The sequence below is a fragment of the Coregonus lavaretus genome, assembly GCF_964263955.1.
Source record: "Coregonus lavaretus genome assembly, chromosome: 11".
In the NCBI taxonomy this organism is placed as follows: domain Eukaryota; kingdom Metazoa; phylum Chordata; class Actinopteri; order Salmoniformes; family Salmonidae; genus Coregonus; species Coregonus lavaretus.
Window position 1 is genome coordinate 44904149 of NC_139998.1, and position 27932 is coordinate 44932080.

At 42.2% G+C, this 27932-nt stretch overlaps 1 protein-coding gene across 1 annotated transcript in view; it reads left to right on the forward strand.

The window, feature by feature from the left end:
* LOC311137441 (xyloside xylosyltransferase 1-like) overlaps positions 1-27694 on the forward strand; it is a 96369-nt gene extending 68675 nt beyond the window's left edge. The window contains exon 5 of the mRNA XM_084171939.1: positions 26332-27694. Coding sequence (XP_084028065.1) covers positions 26332-26728 — 397 coding nt within the window. The 3' untranslated portion in view covers positions 26729-27694. The remainder of the gene's footprint in view (positions 1-26331) is intronic.
* Positions 27695-27932: the final 238 nt, after the last annotated feature.

Below are 27932 nucleotides of genomic sequence, written 5' to 3' on the forward strand. Positions count from 1 at the left end.
ATATACTAATTGATAAAAAACCGTTCTTTTTTGAGAAAATGTTTTAAAAAGGTATACTCTTCGTAAATGATATTATCGGTAGGAATGGTGGAGTTATGTTGCACATGCAGCTAACAAAAACATATGGAAATGTCTGCTCTACCCAAAATTACAACCAAATAATTGCAGCCTTACCGCAAAAATGGAAGAGGAAAGTGGAATGGGGAGAAAGTAAGGAACTTGTCTGTCGGCCTTGCATTAAAGAACATAATTGGTTAAGGAAAACTGTGATAAATAAAAAAGTATATCAGTTTCATTTAAGGACCAAAGGATTGACAGCCATCCCATATAGATTGAAAAATAGTTGGGAAGAGATATTTGACGTACCGATCCCATGGCATAGTGTTTATGAACTGATACGCAAAATGACACCGGATTCAAAACTTCGAATCTTTCAATTTAAATTATTATATAAAATTCTTGCTACCAATAGAATGTTATTTATATGGGGGATACAATCTTCCCAGCTCTGCAGATTTTGCTGCGAAGAGACAGAATCATTAGATCATTTGTTTTGGTACTGTCTATTTGTAGCTTGTTTTTGGACACAGATCCAGGAATGGATAAAGGATTGCAATATTTACCTGCAGCTAACCTTGCAGATAACATTACTGGGTGATCTGAAAAGTCATAGTCAATCGATCAATAACATAATAATACTTTTAGCAAAACAAATTATTTTCAATTCACAATCTGTAGAAACAATGAGAATAGAAAGGTTCAGAACTTTTGTAAGACATCACAGTACAGTTGAAATATATATGGCAAATAGAAATCCTATATGGATGGTGTTAAAAGATAGATGGGAGGTGTTGAATGGAATTGAAGGATGGGACTAATAACAACTAACAACAAATAATAACAAGATAACTAATAATGTAAGCATACTGTGTCCATAATTAGTATATAGGTTGTAGGTTGGGAGCTTTTGTGAAAGAGCACAGTTAGAAAAATATGGCATATACAGTGGGGGAAAAAAGTATTTAGTCAGCCACCAATTGTGCAAGTTCTCCCACTTAAAAAGATGAGAGAGGCCTGTAATTTTCATCATAGGTACACGTCAACTATGACAGACAAAATTAGAATTTTTTTCTCCAGAAAATCACATTGTAGGATTTTTTATGAATTTATTTGCAAATTATGGTGGAAAATAAGTATTTGGTCACCTACAAACAAGCAACATTTCTGGCTCTCACAGACCTGTAACTTCTTCTTTAAGAGGCTCCTCTGTCCTCCACTCGTTACCTGTATTAATGGCACCTGTTTGAAGTTGTTATCAGTATAAAAGACACCTGTCCACAACCTCAAACAGTCACAATCCAAACTCCACTATGGCCAAGACCAAAGAGCTGTCAAAGGACACCAGAAACAAAATTGTAGACCTGCACCAGGCTGGGAATACTGAATCTGCAATAGGTAAGCAGCTTGGTTTGAAGAAATCAACTGTGTGAGCAATTATTAGGAAATGGAAGACATACAAGACCACTGATAATCTCCCTCGATCTGGGGCTCCACGCAAGATCTCAACCCGTGGGGTCAAAATGATCACAAGAACGGTGAGCAAAAATCCCAGAACCACACGGGGGAACCTAGTGAATGACCTGCAGAGAGCTGGGACCAAAGTAACAAAGCCTACCATCAGTAACACACTACGCCGCCAGGGACTCAAAAACCAAAATAGAACTTTTTGGTAAAAACTCAACTCGTCGTCTTTGGAGAACAAAAAATGCTGAGTTGCATCCAAAGAACACCATACCTACTGTGAAGCATGGGGGTGGAAACGTCATGCTTTGGGGCTGTTTTTCTGCGAAGGGACCAGGACGACTGATCCGTGTAAAGGAAAGAATGAATGGGGCCATGTATCGTGAGATTTTGAGTGAAAACCTTCTTCCATCAGCAAGGGCATTGAAGATGAAACGTGGCTGGGTCTTCCAGCATGACAATGATCCCAAACACACTGCCCGGGCAACGAAGGAGTGGCTTCGTAATAAGCATTTCAAGGTCCTGGAGTGGCCTAGCCAGTCTCCAGATCTCAACCCTATAGAAAATCTTTGGAGGGAGTTGAAAGTCTGTGTTGCCCAGCGACAGCCCCAAAACATCACTGCTCTAGAGGTGATCTGCATGGAGGAATGGGCCAAAATACCAGCAACAGTGTGTTAAAACCTTGTGAAGACTTACAGAAAACGTTTGACCTGTGTCATTGCCAACAAAGGGTATATAACAAAGTATTGAGAAACTTTTGTTATTGACCAAATACTTATTTTCCACCATCATTTGCAAATAAATTCATTAAAAATCCTACAATGTGATTTTCTGGATTTTTTTTCTTCTCATTTTGTCTGTCATAGTTGACGTGTACCTATGATGAAAATTTCAGGCCTCTCTCATCTTTTTAAGTGGGAGAACTTGCACAATTGGTGGCTGACTAAATACTTTTTTCCCCACTGTAGAAGCAAACCAGATGGACATCATGAAAATGATCGGAGAGGTTGAGAGTAGAGGAAGTTCAGGAGAAAAAACTAACAAAATATAATTATTGTAAAATTGACTGTGTCCATAAAATGTAGATAGTAGGTATAAGCTTGAAGTAGAGGCCTAAGCATTGTTGTTCACTAGTTTACTCCAAGTAGGGAAAGGGTGGTGGGGTTGGAAAGTAATAAAGGGGAATATATACAGTGGGGAGAACAAGTATTTGATACACTGCCGATTTTGCAGGTTTTCCTACTTACAATGCATGTAGAGGTCTGTAATTATTATCATAGGTACACTTCAACTGTGAGAGACGGAATCTAAAACTAAAATCCAGAAAATCACATTGTATGATTTTTAAGTAATTAATTTGCATTTTATTGCATGACATAAGTATTTGATCACCTACCAACCAGTAAGAATTCCGGCTCTCACAGACCTGTTAGTTTTTCTTTAAGAAGCCCTCCTGTTCTCCACTCATTACCTTTATTAACTGCACCTGTTTGAACTCGTTACCTGTATAAAAGACAGCTGTCCACACACTCAATCAAACAGACTCCAACCTCTCCACAATGGCCAAGACCAGAGAGCTGTGTAAGGACATCAGGGATAAAATTGTAGACCTGCACAAGGCTGGGATGGGCTACAGGACAATAGGCAAGCAGCTTGGTGAGAAGGCAACAACTGTTGGCGCAATTATTAGAAAATTGAAGAAGTTCAAGATGACGGTCAATCACCCTTGGTCTGGGGCTCCATGCAAGATCTCACCTCGTGGGGCATCAATGATCATGAGGAAGGTGAGGGATCAGCCCAGAACTACATGGCAGGACCTGGTCAATGACCTGAAGAGAGCTGGGACCACAGTCTCAAAGAAAACCATTAGTAACGCACGCAAGGTCCCCCTGCTCAAGCCAGCGCATGTCCAGGCCCGTCTGAAGTTTGCCAATGACCATCTGGATGATCCAGAGGAGGAATGGGAGAAGGTCATGTGGTCTGATGAGACAAAAATAGAGCTTTTTGGTCTAAACTCCACTCGCCGTGTTTGGAGGAAGAAGAAGGATGAGTACAACCCCAAGAACACCATCCCAACCGTGAAGCATGGAAGTGGAAACATCATTATTTGGGGATGCTTTTCTGCAAAGGGGACAGGACGACTGCACCGTATTGAGGGGAGGATGGATGGGGCCATGTATCGCGAGATCTTGGCCAACAACCTCCTTCCCTCAGTAAGAGCATTGAAGATGGGTCGTGGCTGGGTCTTCCAGCATGACAACGACCCGAAACACACAGCCAGGGCAACTAAGGAGTGGCTCCGTAAGAAGCATCTCAAGGTCCTGGAGTGGCCTAGCCAGTCTCCAGACCTGAACCTAATAGAAAATCTTTGGAGGGAGCTGAAAGTCCTTATTGCCCAGCGACAGCCCCGAAACCTGAAGGATCTGGAGAAGGTCTGTATGGAGGAGTGGGCCAAAATCCCTGCTGCAGTGTGTGCCAACCTGGTCAAGACCTACAGGAAACGTATGATCTCTGTAATTGCAAACAAAGGTTTCTGTACCAAATATTAAGTTCTGCTTTTCTGATGTATCAAATACTTATGTCATGCAATAAAATGCAAATTAATTACTTAAAAATCATACAATGTGATTTTCTGGATTTTTGTTTTAGATTCCGCCTCTCACAGTTGAAGTGTACCTATGATAATAATTACAGACCTCTACATGCTTTGTAAGTAGGAAAACCTGCAAAATCGGCAGTGTATCAAATACTTGTTCTCCCCACTGTATGTATATATGCGAGAAAAAAAAGAAAACATATGGGGGATTGGAAGTGATGCAGACAATTACATTGATGGAAGTTACAATCTATCTGCAATATTAAAGCTGATCTACCCCCCCAAAAAAAATAAAAAATAATAATAATACATGTAAATAAAAAAACTAGTCAGTGCACTGCATAGACGGTCTATTGAGTCGGGAAAGTCTGGCTGCGTGCCCAGGACTGTTTTCTGAGAACAATAACATGTCTACAACTTCATCAAAGTAGCTAGCTAAGTTCCAACTCTGTGTTTCCCCTTTTCTTTTCCCTTTTCAATGAAGCTAGGAAGCAGTAGCTAGCATGCACATTGAGCAGCCAGGCCACAATCAACTTATCAAGTCACTGCCGAGTGGCGACGTGTGTGCTCCATGCCATTTCATTTTTTACAACTTTCTCTATCTATTACCAGAGTGTGTGTTGGTCTGTCTGGCAGTGTTTTATAGGGAATCGTGTTACAAAACAGGTCGCGGGGACACAAGATGCTTGCAAATGGGTTGTGGAATATTGACAAGTTACAGTTGGGATTCAAGTGCGCTCTGATCGTCTCAATTCTAATTTTGCCCCCAAAAAGTGGCACATTCGAGTGATTGACAAACGCATAAGCAAGTGGCCACTCCATAAAGGGCTTAGGGCCAACGGTTATTTTAGCATAACATTGGCGACGTGTTGTCTTATGTAAACAAGTTTGAGGCGCTTCGTAATGGGCAGGTCTGTCTCACTGTCTGGAGGTTCTGGCTGCTATGATTGTAGCCTAGCGGTTAAGAGCGTTGGGCCAGTAACCGAAAGGTTTCTGGTTCGAATCCTCAAGCTGACTAGGTGAAAAATGTTGATGTCCCCTTGAGCAAGGCATTTAACCATAATTGCTCCTGTAAGTCGCTCTGGATAAGAGTGTCTGCTAAATGACTAAAATGTAAAAATTGCATGGAGCATGTGCAGCTGATAGAGTGCAATCAGCACAGCTGCTTCTCTCGTGTTATTGGTCACTGGGCACGTGTGCTTGATCGTAATCCATACCCAAACCTCCAGTAAGTCATGACGAACTCACTTTTGGCCGAGACTGGACTTTATGACCAAAATTATCCTATTAACTCTTTGTAGTCAATTTTGACACTAGAATTAATGACTCATATCGATGCCACATAGAACCAACTTTACTGGTTTTAAACGACCTAAACTGACTTTTAAAGCTTCACACCCAAATTATACACCTGTACCTGCCTAGTTATATTAATATATCAGTCCATGCAAGTACAGTACTCTACACATCACACAGTAGATTACAGTAAGTCAGCCTGGCCCGCCTCTCCAGCGTACATTTCCACCGCGCCCCTCAAGGTGCCTTCACGCCCATCAGCCGCCATTTCCATGACATTTGGCCTCATTTCGAAATTCCTGCATTCACAACATTTACCCAGGCATTTCCTGGCATAGCGGGCCCGAGCCAATCTGTGGATTTCCTGCATAAGCTGCTGCTTATGAGAGAGAGGCGTGCTTGGCAGGTATGCGTCATTCAATCTTGTATGCTGCAAAGAGGGATAAGCCTGCAGTGTGTAGAGGGTTAAATGACTCTCAGTCCTGAGTCCACCCTAAGCTCCCCTAACTCAGTCCATACCTCATCTGCCCTCAAGGTGAGACGGAGGTACCGTCACCATTAGGGGGCGCTGTGGTGTCTACGTTTTGGAGAGTCAGCGTCTTGCCCTGAGGGTAACAACAGCTGAGCAAACACACGGTCAGACTTCTAGGCTGCTGGCCTCACATTCCTCTGTTAGAGCTGGAGAGCAGAGCAGAGCACACGGGAGGCAGGCTGCTCCTAGAAAATACCCTTTAGATTGGAGATCCCTGAGGTTAGCCAGAAGGCTAGGCTAAAGACAAAGGGCCATAGAGCTCCTGAACTAGGCCAGGACTAAGCACATTACCTGTCTGTTATGTAATCGACTAGTTCCGTCCAGACCAAGTTCTCATCAACAGTGATAATGACCTGATATCAGATATTATTCTGCCACAAACTGGTACCACTGACAGGAACTGTAACAGTGTAGCAAGATAATATATAAACAAACATATACACACACAAGGTGATTTAAGATGCCATGTACTATGTAGATCTATGGGCTTAGTGTGTTGGCAGAGCAGGGTGCTGAGTTGGCAGAGCCCCCTGGCGCTCCATCTGGCTCCTGGACCAGCTCTCTTCCTGTTTTGTGCGGGGTTGTTTATTCAGCAGACCCTGGCCTGGCCTGAAGCAGATCTGCTCTGCTCTCTGCTCGCCATCGAATGGGACCAGCCCAAACATACACACACACACACACACTTGAATGAGACATTTCAACAGAAATCTTAATGTCCACCACGGGTCTATGAGCCTTTGGATGAGAAGGCTGAGGCTTTTTCAGCATGGGCCTTTAAAAAATAAAATGTATGGAATGTTCAGTAGCTTGATAGAGATGTAGGCTGCTGTTATGTAGAACAGACATGAGCGTTGTGCCAGTAACCGAAAGGTCGCTGGTTCTAATCCCCGAGCCAACTAGGTGAAAAATATGTCGATGTGCCCTTGAGCAAGGCACTTAACCCTAATTGCTCCTGTAAGTCGCTCTGGATAAGAGCGTCTGCTAAATGACTAAAAAAAATAATAAAAAAAAAATGATTATTTATCCTGCTCAACAGATAACTGTTTGACCTTTATACCCCTACATCTCTATCTGCCATGTTCTAGAACATTACACTCCACTGAACAACCAACTCTTACATGGCTCTTACAGTTTCTCTTGTTCTGCTGCTAAGCTGTATTCAACTCATCTCTGTGTTTAAAATGATTGTATTTTATTAGGATCCCCATTAGTTACTGCACATGCCTCAGCTACTCTTTCTGGGGTCCACATAAAACGTACAATTACATAACAAAGTACCGAACAGTTATAGACAAGAACAACATAAGATACAGTATTACATCCCCCCCCCCCCAAAAATAAAAAAATAAGTGATATATTGGAAAGACACCAAGAGACAACAAAAATACTATTTACACACTATTCATATATACATATTCAGATTCTTGTATACAGTACAGTTAAAATTAGGTTTTTAGAAAGGAGAGAGCTATAGTCCCCTGTAGCTCAGTTGGTAGAGCATGGCGCTTGCAACGCCAGGGTTGTGGGTTTGTTTCCCACGGGGGGCCAGTATGAAAATGTATGCACTCACTAACTGTAAGTCGCTCTGGATAAGAGCGTCTGCTAAATGACTAAAATGTAAAAATGTAAAATGAGAGGCTCTGTGATACAAAATCTTTTTTTACATCTTTTTTTAAAGTTAAATTTGCTTTTTGGCTGAGTAACCTCTGGTGGCAGAGCATTTCACAATGACATGGCTCTATACATAACTGAGCAATGCATTAATTGTGACCGACCGCCTTGATTCGGTCTTATGGAGCAACATTTTAAATTGTGTTTTTTACATTGGATAAAAGTAAAGACTCAGAGTTACTAAATTATATGTAATACACTGCAGTTGAGGAACAATGGGAAAGTAATGCTTTGAAAGTTGATAAAATTGTAACCCCACTTTTGAGAAAATGGTCCTTGAATGTTTTGGTACACCTACTGGAGAGCTCTTCTTTGTCTACACCTATTCAGCGTTGTTCACACCCTCTTAAGCCTTAACCCCACCCATCTCTTAAAGGATTCACGTGAGGCCATGTGCTAAACAGAGTAAGGTAGTGGAGTAAACAACCAAAGATTTCAAGACTAAAAGGGTGAAAGTAGTAGCCTACAATAAGGAAAAACTCCAGGTAAAAATACATGATCTATTCCTTGACCTATATCCTAATCTGATGTTGGTGCAGGTCATGTTGTTCTTCACATTAGTCTCTGGTAAACACACACTATATCAAATAAAATCAGTGTATTTGTCACATTCACAGGATACAAAAGGTGTAAACAGTACAGTGAAATAGTTATTTGCATAGTAGCTATATCAAAAATAGAAAGTGTCCAGATAAAAAATATTGTATAAATATTTAATAATTATTAGATGATGCTTACCCAGACACACTAAATGCTATAACCACCCCCCAGCCACATCTACCTAAGTGGATGGGTCACTATTGTCTAGATATGTAAACATGTTCATGAAATACAATAGATGGCCGTAATCACTCCGGTTCACACTGACCATGTGCAGAAAGTAGTCCATCAACTTTTTCCCACTGATCTTTGTCGATAGCGCCTGCTAAATTCAGGGCAGCAATGTTGTTGAGAGCAGTAGCAACACTTTTGCAGTTCTCCATGGCTGTTATCTTTCAAAAAAGCAGTGGTAGCAAGGATTATCTACACATACTGAGCAGCTCATGTTATAGACAGAAGCATGCTACATAGCAGACCACCGAAACTCATCTCTCGGTATGTCTAGCCCATTCATTATCTCAGCCAATCATGGCTAGCGGGAAGATTCCTGTCTTTTTCCGTGGCTAAACCAACTAGGCTCGTAATTTAACAATTTTGTTAAATGATGAGCCTGAGGCCCGACCCCAACCTTAACCCGCAAATATAGAAATTGCACTATAGGCTACAGTCAAAGACTGCAGAATGATTTTTTGACGGGTGCAGGATTTAGTTTTGCCTGATTTAGATATGTTTCTGCTTAGAATTTTTTACATTTTGGTAGGCTATTTGTTAGTCAACTTGTCTGTAATTAGATACATGCAGCTTCTCTTTTGTCATTATATGTTGCCCTAGAAGAATAAATAAACCCTTGATCACCAGAATAATGTCATAGATCGTTAGAATGAATGCTTCACTCTAGTTGACATCGGTAATGTTTTAGGACTCGTTTTACTGTGGATATAGATACTTTTGTACCTGTTTCCTCCAGCATCTTCACAAGGTCCTTTGCTGTTGTTCTGGGATTGATTTGCACTTTTCGCACCAAGTACGTTCATCTCTAGGAGACAGAATGCGTCTCCTTCCTGAGCGGTATGACGGCTGCGTGGTCCCATGGTGTTTATACTTGTGTACTATTGTTTGTACAGATGAACGTGGTACCTTAAGGCTCTGGAAATTGCTCCCAAGGATGAACCAGACTTGTGGACGTCTACAATTTATTTTCTGAGGTCTTGGCTGATTTCTTTTGATTTTCCCATGATGTCAAGCAAAGAGGCATTGAGTTTGAAGGTAAGCCTTGAAATACATCCACAGGTACACCTCCAATTGACTCAAATGATGTCAGTTAGCCTATCAAAAGCTTCTAAAGCCATGACATCATTTTCTGAAATTTTCCAAGCTGTTTAAAGGCACAGTCAACTTTGTGTATGTAAACCTCTGACCCACTGGAATTATGATACAGTGAATTACAGTGAGGGAAAAAAGTATTTGATCCCCTGCTGATGTTGTACGTTTGCCCACTGACAAAGACATGATCAGTCTATCATTTTAATGGTAGGTTTATTTTAACAGTGAGAGACAGAATAACAACAAAAAAATCCAGAAAAACGCATGTCAAAAATGTTATAAATTGATTTGCATTTTAATGAGGGAAATAAGTATTTGACCCCTCTGCAAAACATGACTTAGTACTTGGTGGCAAAACCCTTGTTGGCAATCACAGAGGTCAGACGTTTCTTGTAGTTGGCCACCAGGTTTGCACACATCTCAGGAGGGATTTTGTCCCACTCCTCTTTGCAGATCTTCTCCAAGTCATTAAGGTTTCGAGGCTGACGTTTGGCAACTCGAACCTTCAGCTCCCTCCACAGATTTTCTATGGGATTAAGGTCTGGAGACTGGCTAGGCCACTCCAGGACCTTAATGTGCTTCTTCTTGAGCCACTCCTTTGTTGCCTTGGCCGTGTGTTTTGGGTCATTGTCATGCTGGAATACCCATCCACGACCCATTTTCAATGCCCTGGCTGAGGGAAGGAGGTTCTCACTCAAGATTTGACGGTACATGGCCCCGTCCATCGTCCCTTTGATGTGGTGAAGTTGTCCTGTCCCATTAGCAGAAAAACACCCCCAAAGCATAATGTTTCCACCTCCATGTTTGACGGTGTGGATGGTGTTCTTGGGGTCATAAGCAGCATTCCTCCTCCTCCAAACACTACAAGTTGAGTTGATGCCAAAGAGCTCAATTTTGGTCTCATCTGACCACAACACTTTCACCCAGTTCTTCTCTGAATCATTCAGATGTTGATTGGCAAACTTCAGACGGGCCTGTGTATGTGCTTTCTTGAGCAGGGGGACCTTGCGGGCGCTGCAGGATTTCAGTCCTTCACGGCGTAGTGTGTTGCCAATTGTTTTCTTGGTGACTATGGTCCCAGCTGCCTTGAGATCATTGACAAGATCCTCCCGTGTAGTTCTGGGCTGATTCCTCACCGTTCTCATGATCATTGCAACTCCACGAGGTGAGATCTTGCATGGAGCCCCAGGCCGAGGGAGATTGACAGTTCTTTTGTGTTTCTTCCATTTGCGAATAATCGCACCAACTGTTGCCACCTTCTCACCAAGCTGCTTGGCGATGGTCTTGTAGCCCATTCCAGCCTTGTGTAGGTCTACAATCTTGTCCCTGACATCCTTGGAGAGCTCTTGGTCTTGGCCATGGTGGAGAGTTTGGAATCTGATTGATTGATTGCTTCTGTGGACTTTTCCCTTTAAGAGTGTGCTCCTAATCTCAGCTCGTTACCTGTATAAAAGACACCTGGGAGCCAGATATATTTCTGATTGAGAGGGGGTCAAATACTTATTTCCCTCATTGAAATAAAAATCAATTTATAACATTTTTGACACACGTTTTTCTGGATTTTTTTGTTGTTATTCTGTCTCTCACTGTTCAAATAAACCTACCATTAAAATTATAGACTGATCATTTCTTTGTCAGTGGGCAAACGTACAAAATCAGCAGGGGATCAAATACATTTTTCCCTCACTGTATATGTGAAATAATCTGTTTGAAAAATGACTTCTGTCATGCACAAAGTAGATGTCCTAACCGACTTGCCAAAACTATAGTTTGTTAACAAGAAATGTGTGGAGTGGTTGAAAAACAAGTTTTAATGACTCCAACCTAAGCGAATGTAAACTTCCGACTTCAACTGTAGTTGAAATACTATCAGCTTTTATGATGATTTTATGATGAAGACAGCACCTCTACAGATCGTATCTAACTGAGCATTACATTCTCTCAAAATGCTGAAATAAATAAATTATATTTCTCCACTCCTGTTCCCAAGTCCATATTTTGCCTACATTTGGTGTATCATTTTATTGCTAGAAATGCTTAATTCTGCAGGAGTTATTATTAAGGCTATAGGCCTATTTGCACGGGACTAGTATTACTAGAGAATGTTGGTTATGTATTTATTACCCCAGAATGTCCTTTATTCCAGAGGACGATTTGGACGGGCTACGTTTTTTCCAAACGGCCCTCTGTAATTAGTTATTCTTTTTTTAAATATAAAGTGACAGTTATGACTGAATCCTGTAGGTTATTTTCTAGGTGTGAAGACATTTCAAGGAGTCCAGGCGATTACAGGCTACACTGATAACTCGAGTTTGGTTCCCAAGTTTCTAAACCTACCAAACCATCTTGGTATAGTATCACCATAATATTTGAGTTGAGGAAGTGTGACCATAATCATTAGGATATTTTAGCGATCCGCAGTAGAATGCGTCCTAAATCCACCCAAGCATTCAGATGTGAGCTTAACAGCTAACTTGCACTTGATATATGTTTTTAGGCTATGAATGAGAAAGTGAACTTGTTCCAAACGTGTAGCTCAGTTGTATGCTGCTTTGCGATATATTAACAGCAAGGGTTGCATTAAATAGGCGCAATATTTTTTTATGATACATTTGGCGATGTTCAAAACATTCCAAGGTGGCGTAGCAGTGCGGTCGTGTTTTCTTTTCTTTGTCCTAGTGTAAATAGCCAGTTTCTTGTTTTTTTGTCTATTTTGTATATATTTCTCCATTTTACTTCTCATTTTTTAAACTAAATATACTTTCCTGCAACCCGCCTCACCCAACGTGGAAAGGATTCTATTATTTCTTTATAACTTTTATCAAGAACCTTAAGCTGAAACTAGTCTAGCTGCAACCGAATGGCTACTTGCTATTAGCCACCGTTAGCGTCTTCACCATTGTCCGTGGCCTGCACTACCACCAGCCAGCACTAGCTCTAGCCTGGACAATTCGTCGGCCAGTCTGCACAGCGTGCTATCGACCCAGAGCATATCGGACTTTCTGCTGGAATCACTGGACCCTAGCGCCGGATCATCACAACCAGCTAGCTGCAACCTGTTGTTGGCTAATTACCATTGCCCCTTAGCAGCACCAGTTAGCCTTGAGCTAGCCTCGAGCCAGGCCCATCTCCCGGCTATCTACCTCTCTGTCAACCGGACGGGACCTCCTAGTGTTGACACTGAGCCCCGCCGATCCAACACAACTGGTTTGCCGACGAAATCGTCTGATGTGGTTTCAACAGGCTTCCCGTTACGACGTCGACCACGAAGATCCATCTGCTAGCCCCGGCCCGCTAGCACACGCAAACAACAGCCGTGCTTCCTGCTCGCTGTGCTTTAGGACCAAAAATCTAACTGCTCTCGGACTCACATATTGCTGTTCACTGGACCTTATGATCACTCAGCTACACAGCTGATGCCTGCTGGACTGTTCCTTTACACGGTACCCTGTCCTGTTTATTCTGTTTAGCCTCAGCCCAAACTTTATCGCTATTACCAGTTGTTGTCTTAGCTCTCTCTAATAACACCTGTGATTGCATTATGCCTCTCTCCCATGTCAATATGCCTTGCCTATTGCTGTTTGGGTTCGTTGTTATTATACAATTTCACTGTAGAACCCCAAGTCCCTCTCAAACTGCCTCAAATAGTTCCTTTGTTCCACCCCCCATACACGCTGAGACCGGCTCAATCGGTGCCTCCAGTGATGCTATCTCTTTCATTGTTACCCAACGCTTAGCTTTACCTCAACTGTACTCATATCCTTCCATATCCTTTTCTGTACATAATGCCCTGAATCTTTTCTACAACGCCCGGAAATCTGCCCCCTTTATTCTCTGTACCCAACGCACTAGAAGACCAGTTCTTAAAGCCTTTAGTCGTATCCTTATTCTACTCCTCCTCTGTTCCTCTGGTGATGTAGAGGTTAACCCAGGCCCTGTAGCCCCCAGTATCACTCCTACTCCCCAGGAGCTATCATTTGTTGACTTCTGTAACCGTAAAAGCCTTGGTTTTCTGCACGTAAATATCAGAAGCCTCCTTCCTAAGTTTGAGTTATTCACTGCGTTAGCACACTCCGCCAACCCTGATGTTCTAGCAGTGTCTGAATCCTGGCTTAGGAAGGCCACCAAAAATTCTGAAATTTCCATCCCCAACTACAACATTTTCCGTCTAGATAGAACTGCCAAAGGGGGTGGAGTTTCAATCTACTGTAGAGATAGCCTGCAGAGCTCTATCATACTATCCAGGTCTATGCCCAAACAGTTTGAGCTTCTACTTAAAAAAATCCACCATTCCAGAAATAAGTCTCTCACTGCTGCCGCTTGCTACAGACCCCCCTCAGCCCCCAGCTGTGCCCTGGACACCATATGTGAATTGATTGCCCCCCATTTATCCTCAGAGTTCGTACTGCTTGGTGACCTAAATTGGGATATGCTTAACACCCCGGCCATCCTACAATCCAAACTAGATGCCCTCAATCTCACACAAATTATCAACGAACCTACCAGGTACAACCCTAAATCCGTAAACATGGGTACCCTCATAGATATCATCCTGACTAACTTACCCTCTAAATACACCTCCGCTGTCTTCAACCAGGATCTCAGCGATCACTGCCTTATTGCCTGCGTCCGTAACGGGTCCGCGTTCAAACGACCACCCCTCATCACTGTCAAACGCTCCCTAAAACACTTCAGCGAGCAGGCCTTCCTAATTGACCTGGCCCAGGTATCCTGGATGGATATATATCTCATTCCGTCAGTAGAGGATGCCTGGTTGTTCTTTAAAAGTGCTTTCCTCTCAATCTTAAATAAACATGCCCCATTCAAACAATACAGAACTAAGAACAGATATAGCCCCTGGTTCTCCTCAGACTTGACTGCCCTTGACCAGCACAAAAACATCCTGTGGCGTACTGCATTAGCATCAAATAGCCCCCGCGATATGCAACTTTTCAGGGAAGTTAGGAACCAATATACACAAGCAGTTAGGAAAGCAAAGGCTAGCTTTTTCAAACAGAAATTTGCATCCTGTAGCACTAACTCCAAAATGTTTTGGGACACTGTGAAGTCCATGGAGAATAAGAGCACTTCCTCCCAGCTGCCCACTGCACTGAGGCTAGGAAACACTATCACCACCGATAAATCTACAATAATCGAGAATATCAACAAGCATTTAACTACGGCTGGCCATGCTTTCCACCTGGCTACCACTACCCCGGCCACCAGCTCTGCACCCTCCGCTGCAACTTGCCCATGCCCCCCCCCCGCTTCTCCTTCACACAAATTCAGACAGCTGATGTTCTGAAAGAGCTGCAAAATCTGGACCCCTACAAATCATCTGGGCAAGACAATCTGGACCCTTTCTTTCTATAACTAACTGCCGAAATTGTCGCAACCCCTATTACTAGACTGTTCAACCTCTCTTTCGTAATGTCTGAGATGCCCAGAGATTGGAAAGCTGCCGCGGTCATCCCCCTCTTCAAAGGGGGTGACACTCTAGATCCAAACTGTTACAGACCTATATCCATCCTGCCCTGCCTTTCGAAAGTTTTTGAAAGCCAAGTTAACAAACAGATCACCGACCATTTCGAATCCCACCGTACCTTCTCCGCTATGCAATCCGGTTTCCGAGCTGGTCATGGGTGCACTTCAGCCACGCTCAAGGTCCTAAACGATATTATAACCGCGATCGATAATAGACAGTACTCTGCAGCCGTCTTCATCGACCTGGCCAAGGCTTTTGACTCTGTCAACCACCGCATTCTTATTGGCAGACTAAATAGCCTTGGTTTCTCAAATGACTGCCTCGCCTGGTTTACCAACTACTTCTCAGATAGAGTTCAATGTGTCAAATCGGAGGGCCTGTTGTCTGGACCTATGGCAGTCTCTATGGGGTGCCACAGGGTTCAATTCTTGGGCCAACTCTTTTCTCCGTGTATATCAATGATGTCGCTCTTGCTGCTGGTGACTCTCAGATCCACCTCTACGCAGACAACACCATTTTGTATACATCTGGCCTTTCATTGGACACTGGGTTAACAAACCTCCAAACGAGCTTCAATGCCATACAACACTCCTTCAGTAGCCTCCAACTGCTCTTAAACACTAGTAAAACTAAATGCATGCTCTTCAATCGAACGCTGCTGGAAACCCGCCCACCCGACTAGAATCACTATCACATTCGACGGGTCTGACCTAGAGTATGTGGACAACTACAAATACCTAGGTGTCTGGTTAGACTGTAAACTCTCCTTCCAGACTCACATTAAGAATCTCCAATCCAAAGTTAAATCTAGAATCGGTTTCCTATTTTGCAACAAAGCCTCCTTCACTCATGCTGCCAAACATGCCCTCGTAAAACTGACTATCCCACCGATCCTTGACTTCGGCGATGTCATTTACAAAATAGCCTCCAACACTCTACTCAGCAAATTGGATGTAGTCTATCACAGTGCCATCCGTTTTGTCTCCAAAGCCCCATATACTACCCACCACTGTGACCTGTACGCTCTTGTTGGCTGGTCCTCACTACATATTCGTTGCCAAACCCACTGGCTCCAGGCCATCTATAAATCACTGCTAGGCAAATCCCCGCCTTATCTTAGCTCATTGGTCACCATAGCAACACCCACCCGTAGTATGCGCTCCAGCAGGTATATCTCACTGGTCATCCCCAAAGCCAACACCTCCTTTGGCCGCCATTCCTTCCAGTTCTCTGCTGCCAATGACTGGAACAAATTGCAAAAATCTCTGAAGCTGGAGACTATTATCTCCCTCACTAACTTTAAGCATCAGTTGTCAGAGCACCTTACCGATCACTGCACCTGTACACAGCCCATCTGAAATTAGCCCACCCAACTACCTCATCCCTATATTGTTATTTATTTTACTCATTTGCACCCCAGTATCTCTATTTGCACATTATCTCTTGCACATCTATCATTCCAGTGTTAATACTAATTGTAATTATTTTGCACTATAGCCTATTTATTGCCTTACCTCCATAACTTGCTACATTTGCACACACTATATATATATTTTCTGTTGTATTTTTGACTTTATGTTTTCTTTTACCCCATATGTAACTCTGTGTTGTTGTTTTTATCGCACTACTTTGCTTTATCTTGGCCAGGTCGCAGTTGTAAATGAGAACTTGTTCTCAACTGGCTTACCTGGTTAAATAAAGGTGAAATAACAAAATCGCACAAAACCTATGAACAAAAGCATTCACTATGAAAGTTGATACACGTAGGCCCTGTCATACAGTGCCTTGCAAAATTATTCATCCCCCTTGGTGTTTTTCCTATTTTGTTGCATTACAACCTGTAATTTAAATGGATTTTTAATTGGATTTCATGTAATGGACATACACAAAATAGTCCAAATTGGTGAAGTGAAATGAAAAAAATAACTTGTTTCAAAAAATTCTAAAAAATAAATAACGGAAAAGTGGTGCGTGCATATAACCAATTACCTTCAGAAGTCACATAATTAGTTAAATAGACTGCACATAGGTGGACTTTAAGTGTCACATGATCTGTCACATGATCTCAGTATATATACACCTGTTCTGAAATGCCCCATAGTCTGCAACACCACTAAGCAAGGGGCACCATCAAGCAAGCGGCACCATGAAGACCAAGGAGCTCTCCAAACAGGTCAGAGACAAAGTTGTGGAGAAGTTCAGATCAGGGTTGGGTTATAAAAAAATATCCAAAACTTTGCCTATCCCACGGAGCACCATTCAATCAAAAAAATGTTTTATTGAAAGAATATGGCACCACAACAAACCTGCCAAGAGAGGGCCGCCCACCAAAACTCACGGACCAGGCAAGGAGGGCATTAATCAGAGAGGCAACAAAGAGACCAAATATAACCCTGAAGGAGCTGCAAAGCTCCACAGCAGAGATTGGAGTGTCTGTCCATAGGACCACTTTAAGATGTACACTCCACAGAGCTGGGCTTTACGGAAGAGTGGACAGAAAAAAGCCATTGCTTAAAGAAAAAAATAAGCAAACACGTTTGGTGTTCGCCAAAAGGCATGTGGGAGACTCCCCAAACATATGGAAGAAGGTACTCTGGTCAGATGAGACTAAAATTGAACTTTTTGGCCATCAAGGAAAACGCTATGTCTGGCGCAAACCCAACACCTCTCATCACCCCGAGAACACCATCCCCACTGTGAAGCATGGTGGTGGCAGCATAATGCTGTGGGGCTGTTTTTCATCGGCAGGGACAGAATTGAAGGAATGATGGATGGCGCTAAATACAGGGAAATTCTTGAGGGAAACCCGTTTCTGTCTTCCAGAGATTTGAGACTGGGACAGAGGTTCACCTTCCAGCAGGACAATGACCCTAAGCATACTGCTAAAGCAACACTCTAGTGTTTTAAGGGGAAACATTTAAATGTCTTGGAATGGCCTAGTCCAATTAAGAATCTGTGGTATGACTTAAAGATTGCTGTACACCAGCGGAACCATCCAACTTGAAGGAGCTGGAGCAGTTTTGCCTTGAAGAATGGGCAAAAATCCCATTGGCTAGATGTGCCAAGCTTATAGAAACATACCCCAAGACATTTACATTTTAAGTCATTTAGCAGACGCTCTTATCCAGAGCGACTTACAGTTAGTGAATACATATTTTTTATACTGGCCCCCCGTGGGAATCGAACCCACAACCCTGGCGTTGCAAACGCCATGCTCTATCAACTGAGCTACATCCCTGCCGGCCATTCCCTCCCCTGGACGACGCTGGGCCAATTGTGCGCCGCCCATGAGTCTCCCGGTCGCGGCCGGCTGCGACAGAGCCTGGATTCGAACCAGGATCTCTAGTGGCACAGTTAGCACTGCGATGCAGTGCCTTAGACCACTGCGCCACTCAGGAGTGGCGTCTGTAATTGCTGCAAAAGGTGTCTCTACAAAGTATTGACTTTGGGGGGGTGAATAGTTATGCATGCTCAAGTTTTCAGTTTTTTTGTCTTATTTCTTGTTTGTTTCACAATAAAAAATATTTTGCATCTTCAAAGTGGTAGGCATGTTGTGTAAATCAAATGATACAAACCTCCAAAAAATCAATTTTAATTCCAGGTTGTAAGGCAACAAAATAGGAAAAATGCCAAGGGGGGTGAATACTTTCGCAAGCCACTATGCGCTATGCGCAGCACTTCGTTCAATTTATCGAATCAGTTTGTTTTCTTGCTCAAATTGCGAGCAACACCTGTAAAACTCAGACATTTTCTCTCAAAACAGAGGGATGTCGATTCGCACGGTAGTATTATCAGAAGACTTTGGTGTTCACCAAAAGACAGTAGGTTATTCTGGTTAGTCGTCCAGATTTAACCCATTTAACCCATCTAAACAGTAGGCTACAGTTCCCTTGACATGCCATAGGCCTATTTGAAGTCCCGTCTTGTGACTGTCTAATTTGTATAGCGCCTCACAATCATCACACAACATAGCCGGCACTGCCATCATCCTCTTTTACCACTTCACCAAATCCTTTCCAAACATGGCTTTTCTGGCCCTCCCTTTATTTTCAACTCTCCTTTCGCAGCTTTTGTCTTATTGAATTAAACTTCGACAATGTCCTTTTTGCCTCCGTGGATTGATAACTTTTTCTGCCCGTTCCCAAAAGCATTATATGGCGATTGGCTGTTTAGGCAATTTGGCGCGCGTACAGTTAAGCCCTAAAGCTTAGGCTTATGCTAGGTCTTTCTTTGCTGCACCTGACCATATTACCTGGCAGTAATCAAGATGGGACAAGCTGAGAGCCTGAACAGCTAGTACAGTTGATCTTGTGTCAAAAAACGCAGAACATCTTTTTATAATAGACATACTGTACCTCTCCCCATCTTCACAACAACTTTGTCAATATGACTTGACCATGATAACCGACCATACAATGTTACTCCTCGAAGTTCAGCTTCTTCAACTTGTTCAATGGTCACACCCTTTATGCACAACTCCAGTTGAGGTTTATGTCTAAGAGAAGGCTTTGAACCAAATACAATGCTTTTGGTTTTAGATGTATTTAAGACCAGTTTATTGTTAATACCCATTCGGACACTGACTGTAACTCCTTGCTAAGAGTCTCAGTGAGCTCACTGTATGTAGGTTCTGATGTGTAGATTGTGCAATCATCAACATACATAGTCATTTTAGCTTCTTTTAAGACAAGTGGCAAATAATTTGTAAAAATAGAGAAAAGTAACGGCCCAAGGCAACTGCCCTGAGGGATACCGCACTGTATATATCTGAAGAGGGCATGACAAAACCTATTCCCCCTAAGGAGACGGAAAAGATTTGGTATGGGTCCTCATATCCTCAAAAGGTTCTACAGCTGCACCATCGAGAGCATCCTGACTGGTTGCATCACTGCCTGGTATGGCAACTGCTCGGCCTCCGACCGCAAAGCACTACATAAGGTAGTGCGTACGGCCCAGTACATCACTGGGGCCAAGCTTCCTGCCATCCAAGTGGTGTCAGAGGAAGGCCCTAAAAATTGTAAAAGACTCCAGCCACCCTAGTCATAGACTGTTCTCTCTACTACCGCACAGCAAGTGGTACCGGAGCGCCAAGTCTAGGTCCTTCTAAACCGCCATAAGACTCCTGAACATCTAATCAAATGGCTACCCAGACTATTTGCATTGCCCCCCACCCCTCTTTTACGCTGCTGCTACTCTCTGTTTATTATCTATGCATAGTCACTTTAATAACTCTACCTACATGTACATATTACACCAATTACCTCGACTAACCGGTGCACCCGCACATTGACTTGGTACCGGTACCCCCTGTATATAGCCTCGCTATTGTTATTTTTACTGCTGCTCTTTAATTATTTGTAACTTTTATTTCGTATTATTTTATTTTTTATTTTTTTGGTATTCTTTCTTAAAACTGCATTGTTGGTTAAGGGCTTGTAAGTAAGCATTTCACTCTAAGGTCTACACCTGTTGTGTTCGGCGCATGTGACAAATAAAATGTGATTTGATGTTAGAGAAGCTTTCATTGAAGAATACTCTGAGTTCTATTGGATAAGTAACTCTCCAACCATCTGATGGCAAGTGATGTAAAGCCATAACAAGTGAGTTTTTTTAACCTATACGGGATCGGTGTCCCGTATACGGGACGGTTGAGCTAAGGTGCGCTAATGTGATTTGCATGACTGTTGTAAGTAACAGCAAACTTTCCAGGACATAGACGTCTTATATGGGCAGAAAGCTTAAATTCTTGTTAATCTAACTGCACTGTCCAATTTACAGTAGCTATTACAGTGCAAAAACACCATGCTATTGTTTGAGGTGAGTGCACAACAACAAAAAATGTAGCATGGCAACTGGTTTGATACATTCACCTCTGAAGGTAAATAACGTACTTACATTAAGTAATCTTGCTCTGATTTGTCATCCTAAGGGTCCCAGAGATAAAATGTAGCATAGTTTTGTTTGATAAAATCCATTTTTATATTCAAATGTAGGAACTGGGTTCTACAGTTTGAACCCCTGCTGTCTCTGGCTCCACACCCACCCCGCCCGGCCATCTAGATATGTGAAAGTTTGTGTATAACCTAATGATACATCATGTATGACATTCTTGGGAGTGTGTAAACATACATTTTCTATTGCCATATCATTTTTGTATGTTCTCTATAGTTATGTACTTGAAAATGTATCAATTGACCAATTCGGCACATTTGGGCAGACTTGATACAAAATAATCCAGTATTGCAACGCTTCACTGGATCAATCTGAAACTTTGCACACACACTGCTGCCATCTAGCGGCCAAAATCTAAATTGCGCCTAAACTGCAAAATTATATTGTGGCCTTTCTCTTGCATTTCAAAGATGATAAATAATAGAAAACTACTTTTTTTATTTGTATTATCTTTTACCAGATCTAATGTGTTATATTCTCCTACATACATTTCACATTTCCACAAACTTCAAAGTGTTTCCTTTCAAATGATCTCTTTCAAATCGTATCAAGAATATGCATATCCTTGCTTCAGGTCCTGAGCTACAGGCAGTTAGATTTGGGTATGTCATTTTAGGCGAAAATTGAAAAAAAGGGTCCGATCCTTAAGAGGTTAAATAACTAATGATGATCAATAACATCAAAGGCTGCACTGAAATCTAACAATACAGCTCCAACTATCATCTTATTATCCTTTTTTTTTCATCTGAGTCAGTTCATTACAAGTTGAGTGCCCTTTCCTATATCCATGCTGAAAGTCAGTAGTTAACTTGTTCTTTGAAAAATAGCGTTGTATTTGTTCAACACTATTTTCTCCATCAGTTTACTAAAAACAGGCAGCAAATTGATTGGGCGACTGTTAGAGCCAGCAAAGGGTGCTTTACTATTTTTAGGTAGGGGAATTAATTTAGTTTCCTTCCACGCCTGTGGGGACACACTCCTTTAGGCTTTGGTTAAAGACATGGCAAATATGGGTGGCAATACGGTCTGCTACCATTCTCAATAGCTTCCCATCTAGGTTGTCTATACCTGGTGGCCTATCATTATTGATGGATAACAATCATTTTCCTATTTCTTCTACACAAACTTGACCAAATACAATCATTATTAGATCTTCAATACACAAATATGATGGTTCACTGTTCAGTGTTGTCATTTCACTTCTCAGGTTGTCCACGCACGTTACCAGTGAAAGAGTCATTGAAATGATTGCCTATATCAGGTTTTGTCATAAATTACCCATCAACTTCAATGAACGATGGAGAGGAATTTCGTTTTCTGCCCGTAATATAATTTAAGGTGCTCCATAAATCTTTTCCCATAGTTTTTTGTCGTTTATCTTGTTTTGGTACTATAATCAGCTGAGCAGCCTGACTTGTTTGCCACTTTTCTAGCAATTTTTTTTTTAACCACACAATTATTAAATTCATCATCGATCAAGGGGGCGCTAACAGTTCTCACAGGTGCATGTTTGTCAACATTTGGCAAGAATAATTGTACAAATAGTCCAAGTGCTGCATCTGGATTTTCCTCCTTATACACAATAGACCAACATATACATTGTTTACATCTTCAACAAAAGAGAGCTGAGAAATATTTTGTATGATCTCTTATCAATAACTTTAGGCCCTGCCTTTTGTACTTTGGCTTTCCTTGTTAATGCTACAATGTTATGATCACTACAGCCAATGGGAACTGATATTGCTTTGGAGCAAAGCTCTACAGCATTAGTGAAGATATGATCAATGCAAGTGGAAGTCACAGATCCAACACTATTGGTATACACTGTAGTTGGTTAAGTGATAATCTGGGTCATGTTACAGGCATTAGCAGTGGAAAAAGTACCCAATAGCCATACTTGAGTAAAAATAAAGATACCTTAATAGAAAATGACTCTAGTGAAAGTCACCCAGTAAAATACTACTATTTGGTTTTAAATATACACTACCGGTCAAAAGTTTAAGAACACCTACTCATTCAAGGGCTTATCTTTATTTTTACTATTTTCTACATTGTAGAATAATAGTGAAGACCTCAAAACTATGAAATAACACATATGGAATCATGTAGTAACCACAAAAGTGTTAAACAAATCAAAATATATTTTATATTCTTCGAAGTAGCCACCCTTTGCCTTGATGACACCTTTGCACACTCTTGGCACTCTCTCAACCAGCTTCATGAGGAATTACATTTTACATTTTACATTATTTAGCAGACGCTCTTATCCAGAGCGACTTACAGTTAGTGCATACATTATTCTTTTTTTTTTTTCATACTGGCCCCCCGTGGGAATCGAACCCACAACCCTGGCGTTGCAAACGCCATGCTCTACCAACTGAGCTACCTCCCTGCCGGCCATTCCCTCCCCAGGACTGCTTTTCCAACAGTCTTGAAGGAGTTCCCACATATGCTGAGCACTTGTTGGCTGTTTTTCCTTCACTCTGCTGTCCAATTCATCCCAAATCATCTCAATTGGGTTGCGGTCGGGGGATTGTGGAGGCCAGGTCATCTGATGCAGCACTCCATCACTCTCCTTCGTGGTAAATTAGCCCTTACACAGCCTGGAGGTGTGTTGGGTCATTGTCCTGTTGAAAAACAAATGATAGTCCCACTAAGCCTGTGTAGCTTAGTTGGTAAAGCATGGCGTTTGCAAAGCCAGGGTTGTGGGTTCGATTTCCACAGGGGGGCAGTATGAAAAAATAAAAAAAAATAATGTATGCACTAAGTCGCTCTGGATAAGAGCGTCTGCTAAATGACTAAAATGTAATGTAAATGTAAGCCCAAACCAGATGGGATGGCGTATTGCTGCAGAATGCTGTGGTAGCCATGCTGGTTAAGTCTGCCTTGAATTCTAAATAAATCACAGACACTGTCACCAGCAAAGCACCCCCACACCATACCACCTCCTCCTCCATGCTTTACAGTGGGAAATACACATGCAGAGTTAATCCGTTCACCAACACCGCGTCTCACAAAGACACAGCGGTTGGAACCAAAAATCTCAAATTTGGACTCCAGACCAAAGGACACATTTCCACCGGTCTAATGTCCATTGCTTGTGTTTCTTGGTCCAAGCAAGTCTCTTCTTCTTATTGGTGTCCTTTAGTAGTGGTTTCTTTGCAGAAATTCGGCCATGAAGGCCTGATTCACACAGTCTCCTCTGAACAGTTGCTGTTGAGATATGTCTGTTACTTGAACTTTGTGAAGCATTTATTTGGGCTGATATTTCTGAGGCTGGTAACTCTAATAAACTACAGCAAAGGTAACTTCCATTCCTGTGGCGGTCCTCATGAGAGCCAGTTTCATCATAGCTCTTGATGGTTTTTGCGACTGCACTTGAAGAAACTTTCAAAGTTCTTGACATTTTCCGGATTGACTGACCTTCATCTCTTAAAGTAATGATGGACTGTCATTTCTTTTTGCTTATTTGAGCTGTTCTTGCCATAATATGGACTTGGTCTTTTACCAAATAGGACTATCTTCTGTATACCACCACTACCTTCTCACAACACAACTGATTGGCTCAAACACATTAAGAAGGAAAGAAATTCCACAAATTAACTTTTAAGAAGGCACACCTGTTTAGTTTAAATGCATTCCAGGTGACTACCTCCATGAAGCTGGTTGAGAGAATGCCAAGAGTGTGCAAAGATGTCATCAAGGCAAAGGGTGGCTACTTTGAAGAATCTCAAATATAACAGATATTTTGATCTGTTTAACACTTTTTTTGGTTACTACATTACATGATTCCATATGTGTTATTTCATCGTTTTGATGTCTTCACTATTATTCTACAATGTAGAAAATTGTAAAAATAAAGAAAAACCCTTGAATGAGTAGGTGTGTCCAGACTTTGACTGGTACTGTATGCCTCATCACAATTCTATCTTGGAGATCTACGGACAGTTCCTTGGACTTCATGGTATAGTTTCTGCTCTGACATGCACTTTCAACTGTGGGACCTTATATAGACAGGTGTGTTTCTTTCTAAATCATGTCCAAACATTTGAAATGGCCACAGGTGGACTCCAATCAAGTTGTAGTGCCATCTCAAGGATAGTCAAAGGAAATTGGACGCACATGAGCACAATTTGGAGTGCCATAGCAAAGGGGTGTGAATTAGAGGTCTTCACGGATCCACCTGTACCCCAATACCCGGATCCAGAAATCTAAATAAGGTCACGGGTCTGGATCGGATATGATTGTCATGGGTCTCGGGTATGTGTAATTTTAACTGACTTGTCCGGAAGGGCCCATACAGATCCGAACGCGACTGCTGCAGTAGAGACAGAGAAATGTGATAATTTAGGCTGCTGCTCTTGCTTTTAACGAGTGGAGCGTGTCGCGTTTATCTTGTTCTTGGCCAATCATAATAATCAAAGCGGCAATAGGCTACAGTCATAGAGCCACGCTACTTGTGTGGAAAAGGTTAGGAGATACTGTATCTAATCAATGGAAGATTTCATTAAAATGACGGAATTAAAAGTTAAAGGAGAAGAATAGGCTACAATGACCAAGAGCCAACAGATAGGTAGGGTGCTACTTAATATTCTGAATGAAGTTGTTATTTGTAACTGTAGGATGAGAAAGCGCATGCACTGCAGCCTCAGTTAGCCTAGCTAGCTAATTTTAGCTAGCTTAACTAGCTTCTCCTGGTTTGATGTAGTCCAAGACAGGTACTACGTAATCATATTTGGTGATAAATAACCTTGCTATGGCAGCTATTAGTCTACTATAGCGTGAGTTGGCTTAGTTGGTTGCAGTCTCTTAATGGCTTTTTCAGCAGATACCTTCTCTGGTTTAGCTCAGCTGCAGCAGGGTGCTCTATTCTTCGTGCCAATTCTGCATAGCTGTCTTGCTGGACTGTTGGTTTCTTCTGATTGTGGTGTTGTCCTGTTAGCATGGGGGTAGTGGGGTGGAGAGGTGCTGTCCACTCTGGAATGGGCCCGATGGTGCAGGGCGGTGTTGGCCACTCTGGATGGGGCATGTAGAAAAGCATGATAGGACTCTTCATCTAGGCTTTCAGCATGTAGCAGTATGGTGGTGCGTAGCATAAGAAAAAATATTTTTAAAAATACTTTACTCACTCAAAACGGTATCTTTGAGGAGACAGGTCTATAAATTATAATATTTTAGTTGACTTAAAGTGCAGGTGCGATTTTGTCAAACTTTTTGGTCTCAATTTGACATAATCAGTGCCATCTCTGTCTCTTTATTTCACACAACTAGGTAATCACATATTCTCTACGCTACTTCTCTGTCTGCATTGTTGTGAACTTTCTCTGAACTTCCCTTTGTCTCTTTCCCCTCCAGACACACCTTTTGGCAGTACCGTAAGGAGAACCCTCAGTCCCGTGTGGGTGAGCCTCCTCCCGATGGCTTGCCGGGCTTCAACAGTGGTGTGATGCTGCTGGACCTGGAGGCCATGCGGACCTCGGCCCTCTACAACCAACTCCTGGAGCCCAGAAACGTGGCCCAGCTGGCTGACCAGTACCGCTTCAGGGGCCACCTGGGGGACCAGGACTTCTTCAGCATGATCGGCATGGAGCACCCAGGGCTGTTCCACCAGCTGGCCTGTGGCTGGAACCGCCAGCTGTGTACCTGGTGGAGGGAGCATGGATATGGGGACGTGTTCCAGCTCTACTACCGATGTGAGGGGCCGGTGTATATCTACCATGGAAACTGTAATACGCCCATACCCGATGACTGAGTTGGGACCTCGTAAGGTGTTTCCCTAAATGGTGGGTCTGCACTCTGGTGTTTTGTGGTTAACTAATTGGAAGTCGTGGCTCAAGACTGGGGTCTGGAGAGAAAGGAGATATTTGCTAAATAACTTTCTGGGTCACAACAAAACTCAAAAAATACCTTAGTTTGGCCATGTGGCAACAAAAGTTTTGGAACCAAAACCATTTCTGTACTGTACTGTAAACATTGCTCCCACTCCTGCCCCCTGCTGGACAGGTGTGCAATACAGACAGTATAAGGCATCTCACTCACTCCACTAATGTTAAGTGATGCTAATGACGAACGTGGAACATAAAGGGACCTTGCTGGTGAAAATGGTCCATTTGCCTAATGTCATACTTCATTCTCTCAGTTCACTTTTTGGGAACATTCAATGTTCTTGAAACATTTTGGACTGCGGTACAAAAAAGAATGGTTAACGTGCATAAGAGAAAGATGGAAAACCTTCACCAACAAAAATAACTATTTTCGTTGAATATTCCTGACAAACTGTAATAATACCCTGGCGTAATGTATGAGAGAATATGAGCTGTTTAGTGTGAGTATTGTATCTGTGCTATTGTGTGTTTGTTGTGTATCATGGTAGTCTGTCTGTCTGTGTTTGTCTGTCTCTCCTGTCCTTTCCCACTCTCTGTCACAGTCTTTCTCTTTTCTCCCTCTAATCAGCCCTTCTCAGGCGCAAGATTAGGTGAGGATTAATAATCAGTGCTCATTCACTGCCCGCCCCGGTGACATGCTGAGGGGGCTTTGTTTACCAGTGTTGGGGAGTAGTGAACTACATGTAGTTCAACTAGTAATGTAACTACATTTTTCAGTAGCTTTGTGGTAGTTGAACTAAATTAAAATCTTGGTAGTGTTTTCAGTAGTTAATTACTTTTTTTGCCGTGTAGCGGTGTAGATAACTACTGGAACTACACACTACTTCTTTTGCAAAAATAAAATATAGGTGCAGTACGCAATAATTTCCTTTCTTTTTCCAGCATCAGACCTTCCTAAATCTCACTTGAAACATCGTTTTTGTGTTAAATTAGCAAAATTACACCTTCTGGTTGCATATGACCCCAAAGTGATCTGTCTTGCAATTTGTAGTCTATGGCATTTCAGATTTACAAATGACAATTTTTCATGAAGTAGTTTGGATGTAGTGAAGTACTTTTTCTTAAGGGTAG